Genomic DNA, 19,382 nt, shown 5'->3' on the forward strand with positions numbered 1-19,382 from the left:
ACTTCTTGTTTTCAATGTTTTAAATTCATGTAGAATATATTATAAAGTCAGAACCCAAGACAAATAATATTCTTGGAATGAAGTTTCTGGGTACTGATTACATTTCCTGTTTATAGGTGTTGATAACTGTGGTCGAACAGTGATGGTGGTAGTTGGAAGAAACATTCCTGTAACATTAATAGATATGGATAAGGTAAGCCATAAAAGGGCTCTGTTTTACAAATAATGTTGATTGAAAAATTAAGTAGTATATAAATTTGGAATCAACACCTACAATATGAATCGAGGCTCGATTGTGTATCACTGACAGAGGAGCAGATTTGGTTCTATGGGTAGACCTGTATCATTTCAGGTCGATTGGGGTCTGATTTTTTCTCTGCCCAAGAAATAAAAATACTGGAATACGGTAATATAGTCTCCAAAAACACAGCTGCTTTATTTTGGTTATGATGTAACTAGTAAGTGGTTGGACTCTGTATTGTAGTTGTGTAATCAAATTCTGACTTTTTGAAAAAAGAAAAATTAATGTTTGAGTATCTAATATAAGAGAAAAAAAACAGAAAAGTAGTTTACCCAAGATAGCATAATTCTATAATCCCTTCATTTGGAGTCAACGAGCAGAAGTGGATGATTCATAAAAGAAAAATGATTAAAACTGGCAGATAAAAATAAGAAAATATTCAACCTGATTAGTAGTCCAAAAAAGGTGAATTTAAATGAGATACCTTTATTCACCTTCAAAATTAGCCATAACTCTTAAGAAATGGTTATTGTCATCAAAGATGAAACTATTAAAGTAATCACATCCATTGATCTATTAATTCCATTTCTGAAAACTTGTGCTAAGGAAATAACCCAAAGCTTGGAAGTAGCTATAGGCCCTGACACTATTTAAAGCAGGATACTCATACAAGGGGAAATTTAGCCCACAAGGTAAATATATAGAGAATCCTGGAACACCAGTTTTTTTAGGAACTGACTTCAAAGGATAATAACTTTAACTGATCAGTAATTATTAACCATAGTAAAAAATTATATACTTGAAAAAGCAAAATTACGCAGAATTTAAGGTAAAACGGTTGTACAAAAGCTGATAATTGCTTCTGGTGGTTGCTGGTGTTTTGGTAAAAAAAAGTTGTGAAAGCACTGAACCTGGCATGTTATTCGCAGGGTTATTTGTACAAAAAGTTAAAGCTTAAATTCCTAACAGATAGTTGTGGTACATTCAAATCGGATGTTCTGTGATCCTTACAAATTATGGTTATAGAGGTAAGTACTATAGAGAAATGTCTAGAATATAATTTAATAAGAGAAACAGTGACACATTAAATTGTATTTACATTGACCCTAATTGAGTTGTTTGGTTGGTTGGTTGGTTTTGTTTTTAAACACAAAAACAAGGAAAATATCTCAAGGAAACGGATTTCATGATTTGGGGGAGAATTTGTCTTTCACATTTTTTGGTCATGTGAATATACCTTTATATAGTGAAAATAACTTAAGAAGTTGAATTTGAAGCCAAAAAGTAGTATCCTAATTGCCCTGGGGTGGGGGTAGAGAATGGACAGAAAGAGGATGAAGCAGCAATCTGGTAAGAGGAGAAAAAAGAATAATGAAAATATGCACACACTCATATGTGCTAGGTCATGCCTGTAATCCCAGCACTGTGGGAGGCTGAGGCAGGCAGATTTCTTGAGTCCAGGAGTTCGAAACCAGCCTGAGCAACATGGCAAAATCTTGTCTGTATGAAAAATACAAAAATTAGTCAGGCATGGTAGCACATGCCTGTAGTCCAGCTACTTTGGAGGCTGAGACAGGAGGATCATTTGAGCCTGGAATGCAGAAGCTGCAACATATCCGCAATCAAGATTGTGTCATTGCACTCCAGCCTGGGTGGCAGAGAGAGATCCTGTCTCAAACAAAACACACACAGACACATGTATGCTCGAGTGCATGCACGCACACACAGACACACACACACACACACACAGGGAATAACTAAATTGATAGGAATTATACCATTAGTAAAAAGTTTCTGTTTGTAATCATTTGTGTTATTAATAATCAGCATGACACTCATTTTTATAATAATGTGATTATTACCAATAAAACCATAAATCCTTGCACTTGATTTTGTTGTGTTCTGGATATTCACAATGTATCATTTCTTGTAAAATACTGAGATAAATAATGACAATAGTATTAGTTACCAAAGCAAGTAATGAGTGGAAAGATACTGTGTTTTCTTAATGCCCTCCTCTGTCTGCTCTGGTAGCAGTTGGGTCCTAATCCATGTTAATCCAACCATGTTAATGTCAAGACCTCACCTGAAGAGGAATTGGTAAACAGTTTGTTTTATAATTATCCTTCGATTGTTACCTCCAAGCTTTTTCTATGTGATTGTTTACAGGTAAACCACTGGGTCATACTGGCCCTGCCTATATTGTATCTCTGTTTTGTTTTTGGTGTTGCTTTTACATTTGTCATTTATGTAATGGAATATTTCTATAACTGATTTGGGTCACATTAAATTTGAGTCTTTCAGAGCTCTAGAAATGCTTCCTAGCCTATTGCCCATCTACTGATTAAACCCGCTCTCAATGTCCTCCTTCAGATCAGTGCTAAAGATCTAAAAAAATTAGCTCTCAAGTGAATCATGTGAGGCACTTATATCTTTTTTTTTTTTTTTTTTTTTTTTTTTTTGAGACGGAGTTTCGCTCTCGTTACCCAGGCTGGAGTGCAATGGCGCGATCTCGGCTCACCGCAACCTCCGCCTCCCGGGCTCAGGCAATTCTCCTGCCTCAGCCTCCTGAGTAGCTGGGATTACAGGCACGTGCCACCATGCCCAGCTAATTTTTTTTTTGCACTTTTAGTAGAGACGGGGTTTCACCATGTTGACCAGGACGGTCTCGATCTCTCGACCTCGTGATCCACCCGCCTCGGCCTCCCAAACTTATATCTTTTTATTGTAATTCTTGGTTATGTGCAGACCATAAGTCTGTTTCTGCGTAGAGACTGCGAAGACTGATTGAATTCAAGCGGAAACTTAAAAAATTATTAAAAGTGTAGAAATTCTACTAATGATTTTAATATCATTATCCTACAGAGGGAAAACTTGGTAGTTGATCAAGAACTTTTTCAAAAATATGTTGTTTCAAGAGTTGTTTTAGAGGATAGAGACTGATTGTTCTCCTCCATCACTTAGAACAAGACAGAAAGGAATTGTACTGTAGCACTTAGGAGAATTATTAAACACTGGAGTGATTCACTTTCCTGGAGATCTTTTTGAAGAGAATGGATATTCATCACTGAGTTATCCATCTGTGATGACTAGGGCATAGAGTTGGTTAGTTTTCTGTTTTTTTGTTTTTTTTCTGTAGACCTCTTAAAATAGACTACTGTTCAAAATGATTATTCCCCTTTTTTTCTTTTAGGCTCTCTTATATTTCATTCATGTAATGGATCACATTGCTGTAAAGGAGTATGTATTAGTGTATTTTCACACACTGACCAGCGAATACAATCACCTGGACTCTGACTTCCTGAAGAAACTCTACGATGTTGTTGATGTCAAGTTAGTTATTTTTGCAAATTACGAAGGGGAAATAGCTTCTTTTTTCCTAATATTAAATGGTGGCAAACATTGCTTTGTATGCTGTAAAAGGATATTTCATGTAACAAAGGTTTTTATCATACATAGAGAGTTCAATCATAGGAGACCCTCCCTAACTGAAACTTATTTTGCATTAAAGTAAATTCACATGTAAACTTTTTACATTACCAGTATTTGTGTATAAAATAACAAACATATTACCTTCTATTTATATGATTATGCTTATCAAAATACATTTATAAACATTATTTACTTTGATCCTTTAACCCATGAGTTGTTTAGAGAGATGTTATCTGTGTTTGAAAGATGGAAGATACTGAGATTCTACAGTGCGAAGCATGTGCCCAAAGCCTCACAACAGTAAATGCAGAATTTGGACTTGAACCCAGGTTACTGACTTGGAACTAGAAAATTATTTTCATTAAAGCATATTTGCCTTGAAATGATAATGGAAATTTTAACCAGAAAATATATGACACTGCACTATAGCAAGGATGAAATGTAGTGTTTCACATTTTTTCTTACTAATATATATATATTTTTAATAAAAATTGGCACTCAGCCCTCCTGTTAGCTGTTTTGTTATTTGTAGCATCACAATGTCTTTGTGGATTGCATTGAGAAACTTGTTTTACAGTTAGGATACAAAGAAGGCAAATTGCTGTAAATTTCTAGCTATCTTACTCCTCCCAGTAAATCTCATCTTAATTAGGAATATTAAAGCTTTCATTACCCAGTAGATATCTTTTTAGCTTACCCTGAATGTGGGTTATATGTGAAAGGAAACTCCGCTCCGCTGTAGTTCTGCTTCTACCACTAACCAGTTCTTTAACTTGGAACAGGCCTCAACTGTGAAATAGTTTGCACTACTTCTCTGAAGTCCTTTTCAGTTAACCTCACCTGACCCAATGTTGATTACTGGACTGTTGAAAAAAATTTCAGGCACATGTAGAGAGGCCAGATGGAATAGTGGATAGGAGTATGATTTTGGAGCTGCGTTGCCTGGGTTCAATTCCTGGCTCTGCCACTTTATGGCTGGGTGACTTTGGGAGGGCTGAAATAGCTGCAATAATAATACTGGGCTCATAAAATTGTTACGAGAATTTGAGTAGAAAGCCTTTACAATTTCTGGAACACAGCAAATTCTGTTAGTTGTTATAATATAATGATTGAAACTTTCAGTTTAAAATTTTGCTGTAATTTTAAGTGGTTTAGCTGCTATTTAACTCATACCTCTGATTCCAGAGATTCTAACATATTAAAAAATGACACACAATAAATTTGTTTGTTAAATATGAAAAAACTTTGTCCTACATATAGGTTGCTCTAGCTCAGCTGATAGAGCACTTATTATCTCCTATAAAACAGATACGTTAAAAAATGAAATGTTGTTTGAATTGTTTTTGACATTCACCCAAAATTCAATCTGTAAATTATAGCTGCCTTTATTTTTCTTTGAATATATATACTCAGGCAAAGAGCTAATTGTCTATAATAGTAATTGGTTTTAGGTATGAACTTATACTGATTTTCTTGTCATTTTATTTCTGGATCAGGTACAAGAGGAATTTGAAGGCTGTTTATTTTGTTCATCCCACATTTCGTTCAAAGGTATAGTATTTTTCTCTTTGGCTAAATCTATGATTTATGTGTACTACATGCCCAGAGTATTAAGATATAGCTGAGCATCTTAATTGTTGCTGTCACCTTGTGACTGCTAATTTCCTGGTTGCTAAGTGATCTTGAGTTGTAGTCCTCATGTTTTGGTGTATGTGACTCCAGTGCCTTTCTGGGCAACCCTTAAAAGCTGTTAGCCCATCAGTCCCTGCCTGTTTTTGTGCTCTTTGCTCATGTGGGCCTTGCTTATGCTGTTGGTACAGAGGACACTTCCCTCCTCTGCTCATGGCTACCTCCTGCTTGGCCTTCAGATCTCAGCTCCACTTTTTACAGAAATCCTTCCCTGACTAATACTGCAGCTAGTAGCTGTTCTTGCATTGTAACCCCTTACGATTCTGTAGTCTTGTATCATTGATATGTTTTTATTTTAATTGTGTGTTTAATTTTCTGCCTTATACATGAGCCAGCAAGATCCATGAGGGCTGGAATATAGCAGTGTTGCTCCCAATTATAGTCCTAGTTCCTAAGCCTGTATCTTGACTTTATCAAGATATGTAGTCCCTTGGTCTTTTTGCTCTTTCTAAAAATGCCTTCTTTCTTACCTTTATTTTCTGCTCTATCGAGCTTAAAACTGACATTTTACCACCTCATCCACTCTCGTCATTGCATAAATTAACCTATGACCTCTTACTCTTTCATCATACCTGCCCATCAAAACCTAAACTTAACCCATTGTACTGCTTTCTTCACTCATAGAAACCATCAGCAAAGAGCTCTTTACCTTCCCACTGCAAACCTACTCTTCTGTTCATATCATTGCCTCTTTTTTCTGTGTCACAAAAATGTGTTCCTTCTTAATGAAGGATCCCATAATAATGACATTAGCTAACGTTTTCTGAGAACTTACTAACTGCCAGTTCTTCCCATGAATTATCTTGCTTAAGCTTTGCAGTATACCTGTGAAATAGGTAGTGTTAGTACTCCCACTGTACAGGTAAGGGGAATGATGCTTAGAGGGAATTCAGGAACCAAGGTAACAGATAGTAGCAAAGGCTGGATTTGAATCTAGGCATTTTAATCCCAGGCTGTAAACTAGAGTGTATTTCCATTTCCTTAAGAACCTCTCTTCAACAGGTATGCCTTTCTCCTCTCCCACTTTTCTGCATCCAAATTATCTATCAACTTTTAAGCATGCTAAGACATCTGTTTTTCTCTCCTCCACTTTACAATCAAAATTGTTTGGTATAATCTTTGTTCTGTGCTCATCGTCTTCCATTTCTCATGTGTCTTTTAAATCACTCCAGTGTGATTCTGATCCTGCTCTGCCAGCTGAAGCTTTTAACACCAGAATCATCCATAAATGTCTGGGCCACTAAAAATAATAGACACTTTTCTATGTTACCGGCATTCCCTATAGCTTTAACATAGTTGATTACTTCTTCCTTGACACACTTTGTCTTGGCTTCTTTTGCCTGGTTTCTCTTATCCTTCTAGCTGCTGCTTCTCAGTCTCGTTTGTTGACCTGTCTTTGCTCATCTATTTAGAGACAGGGTCTCACTCTGTCACCTACACTGAAGTGCAGTGGTGTGATTATAGCTTTCTGTAACCTACAACTCCTGGCCTCAAGGGATCCACCTGCTTTGGCCTCCAGAGTATCTAGGACTGCAGATGCACACCATCACACCTGGCTAATTTTTTGTGTGTGTATTTTTATAGAGGGGTTCTTGCCATGTTGCCAAGGCTGGTCTCGAACTTTTGGCGTCAAGTGATGCTCCCACCTTGGCTTCCCAAAGGGCTGGGATTACTGGCATGAGCCACTGCACCTGGCTTCCTGTTTGCATCCTTTGAGTGTTAGTGTTCCTGTGTTTCTCCACCCTCATCTTTAATTCTGTACCTTTTTTATTCCCATTGCTTCAGTGACCCTCCAAAATATAGGCAGTCTTCAAACATATATCTGGGGAGCCAATAAAGCCTAATGTTTAGAACCGTGGTTTCAAGTTTCAGGTGACCTAAGTTCTAATCCCAGCTCTACCAATTACCAATTTATCACCTCAGGCAAGTAGTATAATTTCTCCGCACTTTAGTTTTATACCCTATAAAATGGGAATAATAACAGTACCTATCTTTTAGAGTTATTGTAAGAAGAAATGAGTTAATACATGTAAAATCCTTAAAACGTTATCTGACAATAAGTGCTCAGTAAATAGAAGCTATCTTCGTTGTCATCGTCATCATATCATCATCATTGTTCTTAGGCTTTAGACCGTGGTATGGAATTACCGATCGGGTATCTTTACCTGGGTGTCTTAGAGGCCTCTGAAGTTCGGCATCTTTAAACAGAACTCCTCATACACTCCTCCACCTGTTCCCCAACTGCTGTTTGTGTTCCCTGTGTTACCCAAGTGCCTAAGCCAGAAACCAGAGAGGCGTTCTGGAGCACTTTCTCTGTCTCACCCCCTAGCACATTGCCTCAGTTCTGTGTGTTTACCGTTGCTCAAATTTATGCCTGTGTCTTTATTCCCACTGCCTCGCCATTAGTTCATCCCACGATCCGCTTTTACTGAAATGACACAGCGGCCTCCTAATGTTCATGTCCTCTCCAGTATCGCGCTGCTCCGAGAGCCCTTCAGACAGGCCTTGTGAACCATTTTCTTATAATGTTATTATAAGAAGCCTACGGTAATGGTCCTTTTCAAAACAGTTTGCTCTTTCCTGGTCTAAGCAACGACAAATGAAACATAAGCGAATTGGAACATGTGAGTTGGTTTAGAGAAAAATTACTTATTTGGGCATTAGAAAACAGCTTTAGTGATCTCTTAAATATTAGATAAGTAAGGGTGAGAGAAAGAACTGTGTCATCCATGGTTCCCAGGTGTCATGAGATGTAGGGAATATGGACTGAGATATAAATCAAGAGTCACCATCAGATAAATAGAGATTTAGCTTTTTACATTTATTAATGAAAAAAGCCACAGAGAGACTTAGAGCAAAGAGGACAACTTAAGACATTGCTGAGATCAGGGAAGGAGACCAAGAAGAAATAATCTAAAAATTAGTACAGTGACCAAGATAGACTTAATACTGTAGGAGCCAGTGGAGGGGAAAGTGTAAAAGATGGTAGAAATAGTCATTTTCTAAATCATGGTGTGAAAATTATGTATGATAAATACTGAAACGTCCTCCTTATGTTCTTGAATTAAAAACTTCAGTGAGATAACGATTTTCACTGTATTTTTGTAAATAATTTCTTATTTATAAAATGATTGGGTTTCTCGTTCAGATACCATCTTTAAAATTTATATGAAGTGTTTTGAGTAATTTAAAAACTGCAGGCTGGGCACAGTGGCTCATGCCTATAATCCCAGCTCTTTGGGAGGCTGAGGTGGGAGGATGGCTTGAGTCCAGGAGTTTGAGACCAGCCTACGCAACACAGTGAGACCACCATCTCTACGTTTTGTTTTGTTTTTTTTAAAGAAATGGGAAAAAGTTTTGCATATACACTTCATGAAAGATGTACAGACGGCAACTAAGCTCATGAAAAGATTTTTTTTTTTTTTTTTTTTTGAGACAGCATTTCACTTTTGTTGGCCAGACTGGAGTGCAATGGCACTGTCTCAGCTCACTGCAACCTCCGCCTCCCAGATTCAAGCGATTCTCCTTCCTCAGCCTCCCGAGTAGCTGGGACTACAGGCATGGGCCACAATACCCAGCTCATTTTTTGTATTTTTAGTAGAGATGAGGTTTCACCATGTTAGCCAAAATGGTCTTGATCTCCTGACCTCGAGATCCACCCGCCTTGGCCTCCCAAAGTGCTGGTATTATAGGTGTGAGCCACTGCAGCTGGCCATGAAATGATTTTCAACATATTAGTTATTAGGGAAATGCAGATTTAACTACAATGAGATATCATTACAACCCTATTAGAATTTCTGAAATTTGAAAAACTGACCATACCAAATGTTGGTGAGAATGTGGAATAATTGAAAATCTCATATGGTAATCATAATACAAAGTATTACAGCAAGTGTGAAAAACAATTTGGCAGTTTATTTAAAAAGTGAAGCCTACATCTACTATGTGATGCAGCCGTTTCATTCCTAAGTATTTACCCAAGATAAATGAAAACATCCATATAAAAGCTTGTACACAAATGCTCATTGCAGCTTTATTCGTGATAGCAAAACCTAGAAACCCCAAATGCCAATCACTGGGAGAATTGGTAACCAAACTGTGGTACAGCCATATAATAAAATACTACTCAGCAATAAAAATGAATGAACTATTGACATACACAGCAACATGGTGAATCTCAAAATAATTAATGCTGAGGAAAGAACCTTAAGGTTCTTCTTGGTTCCACCTGTGCCATCTCATTGATTTCCTTAGGTTCTTTGTAGAATCTCTAAAATCTCCATAGTCTCTTTAGAGTTTTCATTACTTTAGCTACTTCTGTGATTAGTTGTGGAGCTCTTAATCTGGCATTTTCACTAATCTCTTTTGTAGAAGTTTGTATCAAGAGGGTATATAATAGTATGTGTTTAAACAAATTGATTTTGTTGTATATTCAAGGATTGTTTAAATTAATTCACTTGGTTCTAGAAGGCCAAGTTCTACCCCTGCCCACTCCCCACCTCTCTCCAAATAAACTTGGTAAAATGGGAGGGGAGAAGCTATAGAGGGTAATGTTAATGTTTGAGGCCTTAAGTCAATTGTTGGTAGTGTCATCAACATAGAATAGTGACCCAAGCCGTAAAAACCATTATAAAATAGACCTTATCTTCATTCATTCATTCTTTAACAAATACTAGAGAACTCATGGCTCTGTTAGTACCTCATAATACTGTAGGGACTGTAATTTTGTTTATCTGCTAGGCACTAGGGAGATTTGAGAAATCGGTATAAGTAACAGAAATACCAGGAGGTAACTTAAATCTCTCTACGAAGAGATTTAAGTAAGGTTATAAGAATTTTGTTAAGGAGGTAGTCTGTTGGGAACTGTAAGGAAAAAATAATGGTGAAAATGACACTTCTTCTGAGTCTGGAAGTTTGAATAAAATTCTGATAGAATTTAGTTCAGTGTTGTCTCTGTTATTCTGTCTTTTCTAACTAAGTATGTAGAAAGCATGTCATATTAAGGGTCTGGACTATGTTAAAGGTTTGGAACAGGCACTGAAGAACATGATAGGATGCCAAAGAAAAATTAACAAAATGATTGAAATCCATGATAAGCACCTAAAGTGGCCTATATTTATAACATACCCAGTTTGTGCCTATTTGGAGTATATTATGCCAGTGCACTGGAAGTTCATGTACATACGTTACCTTCTCCTGTAAGTAAAATGGGGGTAACAGCAATATCATACTGCCCTATTGGACTATTGTATGTTGATAAACATGGACTGATTGGTGATTGCCAATTTAGATAGATGAACAATAATTTTAATCTCTAGCAATTACCTACAGTTTGTCAGTATTGTTTGCTATCAAGAATTTTTTTATCCTTTTTTTGGGAATGAACAAATTTTGTAGACTAGCTTTTAGAGAGGGATCACATGTTGTTAAGTGAAATGAGCAAAGATGGTACCACATCTCCAAGTGATTCACTTTGATGGACTTTGAGAAAGAGACTAATGCCAACTGTCAACTGAAAATACATAAGTTCCAAATATTGGCACAAACTTGCTTTTCAGTCTCATTTGAAAAATTCACAATGTGAGATTTGGAAATATTAACCATTTTCAGAAGACTGGAACATCAATCATTCTACCAAATAATGCGGTGGTTTTGACACAATCCACAATAAGAAGCATGTTGTGTATCCCTAACACACGGCACGCATGGGAACATACATACATGTGACAGAAACAAAGGCTTCCTGAAACACAACTCGGTATAGTCTCTAGTCAGTGTTATCTTCATTTCTTCTTTTCAATGTCATTAACAATCAACTAAACTGATGATTGTACAACTCAAATGGCACTTTGAAAAATACTAGTTATTTTAAGATTTTGAAATACAGTTTTTGTCTACTATAAATTTTCCAAATTGTGATTATGTTTTTGAGCATGGCAACTAGCTTAAATTATTTTTTGTCTTCTGTTAATCAGGTGTCAACATGGTTTTTTACCACCTTTTCTGTCTCAGGACTGAAGGACAAAATCCATCATGTGGACAGCCTCCACCAGCTGTTTTCTGCCATATCACCGGAACAGATCGACTTTCCTCCTTTTGTCCTTGAATACGACGCCAGGGTAAGAGGTGCCCGAAGTTCTCCCTCAGCTGGCATGGCATATTAACTGTTCTGTAGGCAGCACTTAGGAACACAACCCCCGTCATCACCAGATAGTAATGTAAATTGGTGGGTCTTAGTAAACGTTATAATACCATTTAACGTACTTTCCTTAGGATGACTTTAGGAAAAGGGTTTGTCCCAAGAGAGGCATTTTCCCCAGATTTGCCTCTGTTTCAGTGGGAGATTTCTCTGTGTGAGTTTGGAGCCAATTTTTGTTTGTATTATAAGTTTTCTACCATATTTTAAACAGATACCTCTGCCTAATTTTCTTAAGATTGGTTGGCCTTCCATCTGCACAGAGCCAGAAGAATTTATTGGCGTCCACTTTTAGGATTAATTGTAAATCATGTAGCCTATCTCAGTAGTCTTTACCCTGCTAAAAGTTTCATTTTTCTCAAAGTTGTATAACGTTTTTAAGAGCATCATCTGATGATATTGTTATTATTTGTAGATGCATTTATGGATCCTTTACATAAGCACTAGTCAAAGGACTACTCATGAATTTCATCAGAGTTTATTCTATTGTGTCTATTTATGGTATCACCTTAGTAATTTTTTGGAAAAAAAAAAAAAGCAACACACTTGGCCAAAAGTTCATCAGGCTTATTGTTTAACTGTTGCTGATTGCGTATCTTTATGCATGAACCAGGGGATATATTTGAAAGTTATATTAAGTTTGAAATGAATTATTCCCTAGTTATTGTGCAATGTGTATACAGTAAAATAAAAATTCTGCAACACAGTTTCTCTCTAACATTGCTCTAACTTTAGCTATAATTTCTTTTTCCCTTATGTGCACAGTAAAGTGTATAATGTGATCTAATAGCTAATAAAATTTTATGTTTGGCTGTTGTACAGAGAGGATTTGTAATTGGAGCAGCTGGATCATAGATATAAAACTTGTTGAATATAGGGAAGAGAAAAGAATACATTAGTTTGTATTAACTGCAGATTGCTGGAGTGGAGAATGATCTTAGTGTTTTCCTTTGAACTCTACGTCACTCATCTTGATGCTTAAAAAAAAATGGATAGCAGAAAATGTGAAAGGCACTAAAGAATATTTTTATACTCAAAATTTGGAATGACAGTTCACAGCCAGTGTCTAGATTTATTATTTATTTTCTGGGATAGAAATGTACATGTTGGGTGTTTGATTAGAAAATCTAAAGGACTTGTATTTTAAGCCAAAGCATTTTCTATATACTTAAGAGCCTATAGACCAGGCTTTCATTAAATATCAACTATAACTCCTCCACACTCAAGCCTGGTTTTGTTTTTTTAGTTTTGTTTGGGTGTTTATTTTAGCTGTTTTGTGTGTGTGTGTGTGTATATATATATATATATATATATATATATATATATATAATTTTTTTTTTTTTTTTTTTTTTTTTGAGACAGAGTTTCGCTCTTGTTACCCAGGCTGGAGTGCAATGGCGCGATCTCGGCTCACCGCAACCTCCGCCTCCTGGGTTCAGGCAATTCTCCTGCCTCAGCCTCCTGAGTGTCTGGGATTACAGGCACACGCCACCATGCCCAGATAATTTTTTTGTATTTTTAGTAGAGATGGGGTTTCACCATGTTGACCAGGATGGTTTCGATCTCTTGACCTCCTGATCCACCCGCCTCAGCCTCCCAGAGTGCTGGGATTACAGGCTTGAGCCACCACGCCCGGCAGCTGTTATATTTTTGTATAAATATAGGCATAATGTAATTAATCAAAATTAAGTAAACTAACTTATAATCTAACACTTGGCTCATTGGATCATCTCTCTGTATGTATGCTAGAACTTTCTAAAATTGAGTTATTAGATCAAAGAGAGGCATAAAAATGGGGAAGATACAAAAGAGGGTTTCTTAGTCCATTTCTTCGTTGCTGTAAGAGAATATCCAAGGCTAAGTAATTTATATAGAACAGATTTATTTGGTTCAGGATTCTGCAGGCTGTATGAGAAGCAGGCCACCAGCTTCTGCTTCTGGTGAGGGACTCAGGCTGCTTCCACTCATGGTAGAATGGGAAGGGGAGCCAGTATGTACAGAGATCGCATGGTGGGAAGGGAAGCAAGAGAGAGGAAGGGAAGGTGCCACGTTCTTTTTAACAACCAACTTTCACAGGAACTAATAGAGCAAGGACTTACTCATTACCACACAAGCAGCATCAAGCCGTTTATGAGAGATCCTCCCCACCCCATGACTCAAATACCTTGCATTAGACCCCATCTCCAACACTGGAGATCAAATATTAACATGAGGTTTAGAGGGTCAAATATCCAAAATGTAGCCTTTTGCCCCTAGCCACCCAAACGTCATGTTCTTCTCACATGCAAAATATAATCATTCCATCCCAGTAGTCCCAAAAGTCTTAACTTGTTCCAGCATCAACTTAGAAATTCAAAGTCTCATCTGAGACTCAAGGCAAGTTCCTCACAACTGTAAATCTGTAAAATCAAAATCAAAGTTATTGCTTTCAAGATAAAATGGTTATATAGACACTGGGTAAACATTCCCATTCCAAAAGGGAGGAATAAGAGGAATAGGCCAAAAGAAAGGCATAACCAGCCCCTTGCAAGTCAGAAACCTATCAGAGCAGACATCAAATCTTAAATCTCCAAAATCTCCTTTGACTTCATGTTCTGCATACTGGGCACACTGGTGCAAGGGGTGGGCTCCCAAGGCCTTGAGCACTCCCAATCCCATGGCTTTGCTGGTTGCAGCCCACATGGCTGCTCTCACAGGTTGGAATTGAATGCCAGAGGTTTTTCTAGACTGATTGTGGGGTCTGGATGGGAGCAACCTAACCCCATAGCTCACTAGGCAGTGCCCTAGTGAGGACTGCCTGGAGGTGCTCCTGTACTGCCGTAGACTTCTGCCTGGGAACCCAGGCTTTCTAATATATTCTCTGAAATCTAGTTCCAAGCTGCTAAGCCTCCACCATTCTTGCATTCTGCATGCCTGCAGACTTAACACCTCATGGAAGCCACCAAAGCTTATAGCTTGTACCCTCCAGAGAGCTGTGGCCCAAGCGGTACCTGGGACCCTTTAAGCCATCGCTGGAACCAGAGGGACTGGGATGCAGGGAGCAGCATCCTGAAGTGTTAAAGCCTTGTCCCGCGAAACCATTCTGTTCTTTTAGTCCTCTGGGCCTTTGATGCAAGGAGCTACCTCAAAGATTTATCCTTGCTAATCTCTCTAGCAACTGGTCGCTCCACAGCACCCTTAGAGTCCTCTCTTGAAAATGTTCTTTCCTACTCTACCACGTGCCTAGGCTGAGAGTTTCTAAAATAATTATGTTCTGCATCCTTTTTAATTATAAATTCCAACTTTATGTCATTTCTTTGCACTCATATCTGATCATAAACTATTAAAAGAAGTCACACTACTTCTTGAATGCTTTGCTGCTTAGAAACTTCTTCCACCAGATACCATAGGGTACCAGTATTGTTTAGCCTTCCATAAAACTCTAGGGCAGGCGTCCCCAAACTTTTTACACAGGGGGCCAGTTCACTGTCCCTCAGACTGTTGGAGGGCCGCCACATACTGTGCTCCTCTCACTGACCACCAATGAAAGAGGTGCCCCTGAAGTGCGGCGGGGGGCCAGATAAATGGCCTCAGGGAGCCGCATGCGGCCCGCGGGCCATAATTTGGGGACGCCTGCTCTAGGGGATGGACACAATGCAGCCAATTTCTTTGCTAGGGTGTAACAAGGGTGACCTTTGCTCTAATTCCTAAGTTTCCCATATCCATCTGAGACTTTACCTGCATGGCCTTTGCTGTCTATATTATTGTCAGCATTTTTTTTTTTTGGTCACAACCACTTAACCAATTTCTAAGAAGTTTCAAACTTTCCCTAAGTCTTTCTGTTATCTTCTAAGCCTTGCAAACTCTTCGAACCTCTGCCCATTGCCCAGTTCCAAAGCTGCTTCCAGATTTTCAGGTCTCCTTAAAGCAACACCCCACTCCTCAGTACCAATCTGTCTTCATCCATTTTGTGTTGCCATTAAGGAACACCTGTGGCTAGGTAATTTATAAAGAAAAGAGGTTTTTCAGCTCACAATTCTGCAGGGATTGAGGCTGCTTCTACTCATGGTAGAAGGGGAGGGGGGAGCCAGTGGGTGTAGAGATCATGTGGCAAAAGAGAAAGCAAGAGAGAGAAGGAAGCAGGGTGCCAGTCTCTTTAACAACAAGCTTTCACAGAAATTAATAGAGTGAGAACTTATTACCATGAGGACAGCACCAAGATATTTATGAGGGATATGCCCCCATGACCCAAACACCTCCCACTAGGCCCTACCTCCAGCAAGGGGATCAAATTTCAACATGAGGTTTGAGAGGTCAGATATTCAAACCATAGCAGAAGGTATCAGGAGATGATGTGGGAGGGGCGGGCAGAGAGCACATCGCTGGATACAGTAACTTCACATATTAGTGCTGCAGGTCTTTGGCTTTGTAGTCAGTGGAGAGTGTTCTGCAAGGGAGAATTGCGATTACATTCCTGTTTAGACAATGACTATAGAAAGAGCATAGAGAATGACTAGAGTTCGGGGTAAGTCCACGGGAAAAAGATGAGGTCTGTTAATAATGGCTGGAAGATAAATGAGACAGTATTGTTAGGGCAGTGTTAGTGACAATGGCAGGGATTTGAAGATTGTAGAGATATTTAGGAATGGACATTTTAGGAAATAAAATTTATATCATTTGGTGACTGAGTAGCCACTAAGAATGAAGCAGAAAGTAAGTTTCTGCTTTGGGAGACTTGGTGGATGGTGCTACTACCACCACAGAGAAGCAGTTTGGGGGAAGAGGGTTGAAATACTAGGGGGAAGGGACAGGTACTGTGTTCAGTTTGTGACACATTAGGTTTGAGGTGCTCTTCAGACATTGAAATGGAGATACCAGTAGGTAGCTTCATGTTACCTTGTAAGGAAACATTTTTCTTTGTTAGGAAGATTTAAAAATATGATCAGAGAAAAGACATGAGTATAGAGTTGGTTAATTTCACTATCATGTTCAAATAATGCGTTGCATATAGAAGGTTCTTTATTTGGTTAAGGAGTGAAGTGGCGTTGGTTAGTATCTGCTTAAAAAACATAGAAACCTAAGTTTCAGTGAATTTCTATTTTTCTGGGATTTATGTGACTTGAAATAGCAACATAAATTTTATAGGATCAAAAGGGACCTTTGAAGGTAATCAGAACCTATTTTTTAATCTAAATAACAATGATACTGAGACCATTTCAGAAAGAGAGCCAGTTGGCATTCTTTTCTCTTTTTTTTTTTGTTTTAATTGTGCTTTAGGTTCTGGGGTAAATGTGCAGATCATGCAGGATTGTTGCATAGGTACACACATGGCAATGTGGTTTGCTGCCTCCATCCCTCCGTCACCTACATCTGTCATTTCTCTCCATGTTATCCCTCCCCAACTCTCCACCCCCCTATTGTCCCTCCCTTTCCCCCGGCAACAGACCCCAGTGTGTGATGCTTCCCTCCCTGTGTACCTGTGTTCTTATTGTTCGACACCCGCCTATGAGTGAGAAAATACAGTGTTTGATTTTCTGTTCTTGTGTCAGTTTGCTGAGAATTACGGTTTCCAGATTCATCGATGTCCCTACAAAGGACACAAACCCATCGTTTTTGATGGCTGCATAGTATTCTGTGGTGTGTATGTGCCACATTTTCCTTGTCCAGTCTATCATGGATGGGCATTTGGGTTGGTTCCAGGTCTTTGCTATTGTAAACAGTGCCACTATAAATGTACGTGTGCATGTGTCTTTATAAAAGGATTATTTATAATCCTTTGGGTATATACCCAGTAGTGGGATTGCTGGGTCAAATGGAATTTCCATTTCTAGGTCCTTGAGGAAGCGCCACACTCTCTTCCACAATGATTGAACTAGTTTACACTCCCACCAACAGTGTAACAGTATTCCTGTTTCTCCACATCCTCTCCAGCATCTGCTGTTTCCAGAATTTTTAATGATCGCCATTCTAACTGCTATGAGGTGGTATCTCAATGTGGTTTTGATTTGTGTTTCTCTAATAATCAGTGATTATGAGCATTTTTTCATATGTTTGTTGGCCTCATATATGTCTTCTTTTGAAAAGTGTCTGTTCATATCCTTCACCCACTTTTGGATATGTTTGTTTGTTTGTTTTCTTATAAATCTATTTTAGTTCTCTGTAGATTCTGGATATTAGCCGTTTGTCAGACGGGTAGATTGTAAAACTTATTTCTTATTCTGTTGCTTGCTAGTTCACTCTCATGATTGTTTCTTTTGCTGTGCAGAAGCTCTGGAGTTTAATTAGGTCCCATTTGTCTATTTTGGCTTTTGTAGTCAGTGCTTTTGGTGTATTAGTCATGAAATCCTTGCCTATGCCTATGTCCTGAATGGTGTTGCCTAAGTTTTCTTCTGTGGCTTTTATGGTGTTAGGTCTTATGTTTAAGTCTCTAATCCATCTAGAGATAATTTTAGTGTAAGGTGTCAGGAAGGGGTCCAGTTTCTGCTTTCTGCACAGTGCTAGCCAGTTTTCCCAACACCGTTTATTACACAGGGAATCCTTTCCCCATTGCTTGTTTTTGTCAGGTTTCTCAAAGATCAGATGATTGTAGGTGTGTAGCATTGCCTCCAGGGCCTCTGTTCTGTTCCATTGGTCTGTATCTCTGTTTTGGTACCAGTACCATGCTGTTTTGATTACTGTAGCCTTGTAGTATAGTTTGAAATCAGGTAGCATGATGCCTCTGGCTTTGTTCTTTTTGCTTAGGATTGTCTTGGCTATGCAGGCTCTCTTTTGGTTCTATATGAGTTTAAATGTTTTTTTCCAGTTCTGTGAAGAAGGTCATTGGTAGCTTGATGGGGATAGCATTGAATCTGTAAATTAGTTTGGGCAGTATGGCCATTTTCACGATATTGATTCTTTCTAGGCATGAGCATGGAATGTTTCTCCATCTGTTTGTGTCCTCTCTTATTTCATTGAGCAGTGGTTTGTAGTTCTCCTTGAAGAGGTCCTTTACATCCTTTGTTAGTTGTATTCCTAGGTATTTTATTCTCTTTGTAGCAACTGTGAATGGGAGTTCACTAATGATTTGGCTCTCTTTTAGTCTGTTATTGGTGTATAGGAATGCTTGTGATTTCTGTACATTGATTTTGTATCCTGAGACTTTGCTGAAGTTGCTTATCAGTTTCAGGAGATTTGGGGCTGAGATGATAAGGGTCTTCTAAATATACAGTCATGTCGTCTGCAGACAGAGACAATTTGACTTTCTCTTTTCCTAACTGAATACCCTTTATTTTTTTTTCTTCTTGCCTAATTGCTCTGGCTAGAACTTCCAATACTATATCAAATAGGAGTGGTAAGAGAGGGCATCGTTGTCTAGTGCTGGATTTCAAAGGGAATGCTTCCACTTTTTGCCCATTCAGTATGATATTGGCTGTAGGCTGTTGTAAATAGCTTTTATTGTTTTGAGATACATTCCTTTGATACCTAGTTTATTGAGAGTTCTTAGCATAAAGGGCTGTTGAATTTTGTCAAAGGCCTTCTCTATGTCTATTGAGATAATCATGTGGTTTTTGTCTTTGGTTCTGTTTATGTGGTGGATTATGTTTATAGACTTCCATATGTTGAACCAGCCTTGTATCCCTGGGATGAAGCCTACTTGATCGTGGTGGATAAGCTTTTTGATATGCTGTTGCAGTCTGTTTGCCAGTATTTTATTGAAGATTTTTGAATCTATGTTCATCATGGATATTGGCCTGAAGTTTTCTTTTTTTGTTGTTGAGTCTCTGCTGGGTTTTGGTGTCAGGATGATATTGGCCTCATAAAATGGTTTGGGAAGGATTCCATCTTTTTGTATTGTTTGGAATAGTT

General features: G+C 38.3%; 1 protein-coding gene across 3 annotated transcripts in view; it reads left to right on the forward strand.

The window, feature by feature from the left end:
* The window catches only part of GDAP2 (ganglioside induced differentiation associated protein 2), a 93,697-nt gene that overhangs the window by 46,536 nt on the left and 27,779 nt on the right, over positions 1 to 19,382 (forward strand). For all 3 annotated transcript variants that reach the window (XM_074381194.1, XM_003933529.4, XM_010344070.3), the window contains exons 10-13: positions 117 to 193; positions 3,435 to 3,574; positions 5,170 to 5,224; positions 11,338 to 11,481. In XM_074381194.1, coding sequence (XP_074237295.1) covers positions 117 to 193; positions 3,435 to 3,574; positions 5,170 to 5,224; positions 11,338 to 11,481 — 416 coding nt within the window. The remainder of the gene's footprint in view (positions 1 to 116; positions 194 to 3,434; positions 3,575 to 5,169; positions 5,225 to 11,337; positions 11,482 to 19,382) is intronic.

This window comes from Saimiri boliviensis, chromosome 11, assembly GCF_048565385.1.
Source record: "Saimiri boliviensis isolate mSaiBol1 chromosome 11, mSaiBol1.pri, whole genome shotgun sequence".
In the NCBI taxonomy this organism is placed as follows: Eukaryota; Metazoa; Chordata; class Mammalia; order Primates; family Cebidae; genus Saimiri; species Saimiri boliviensis.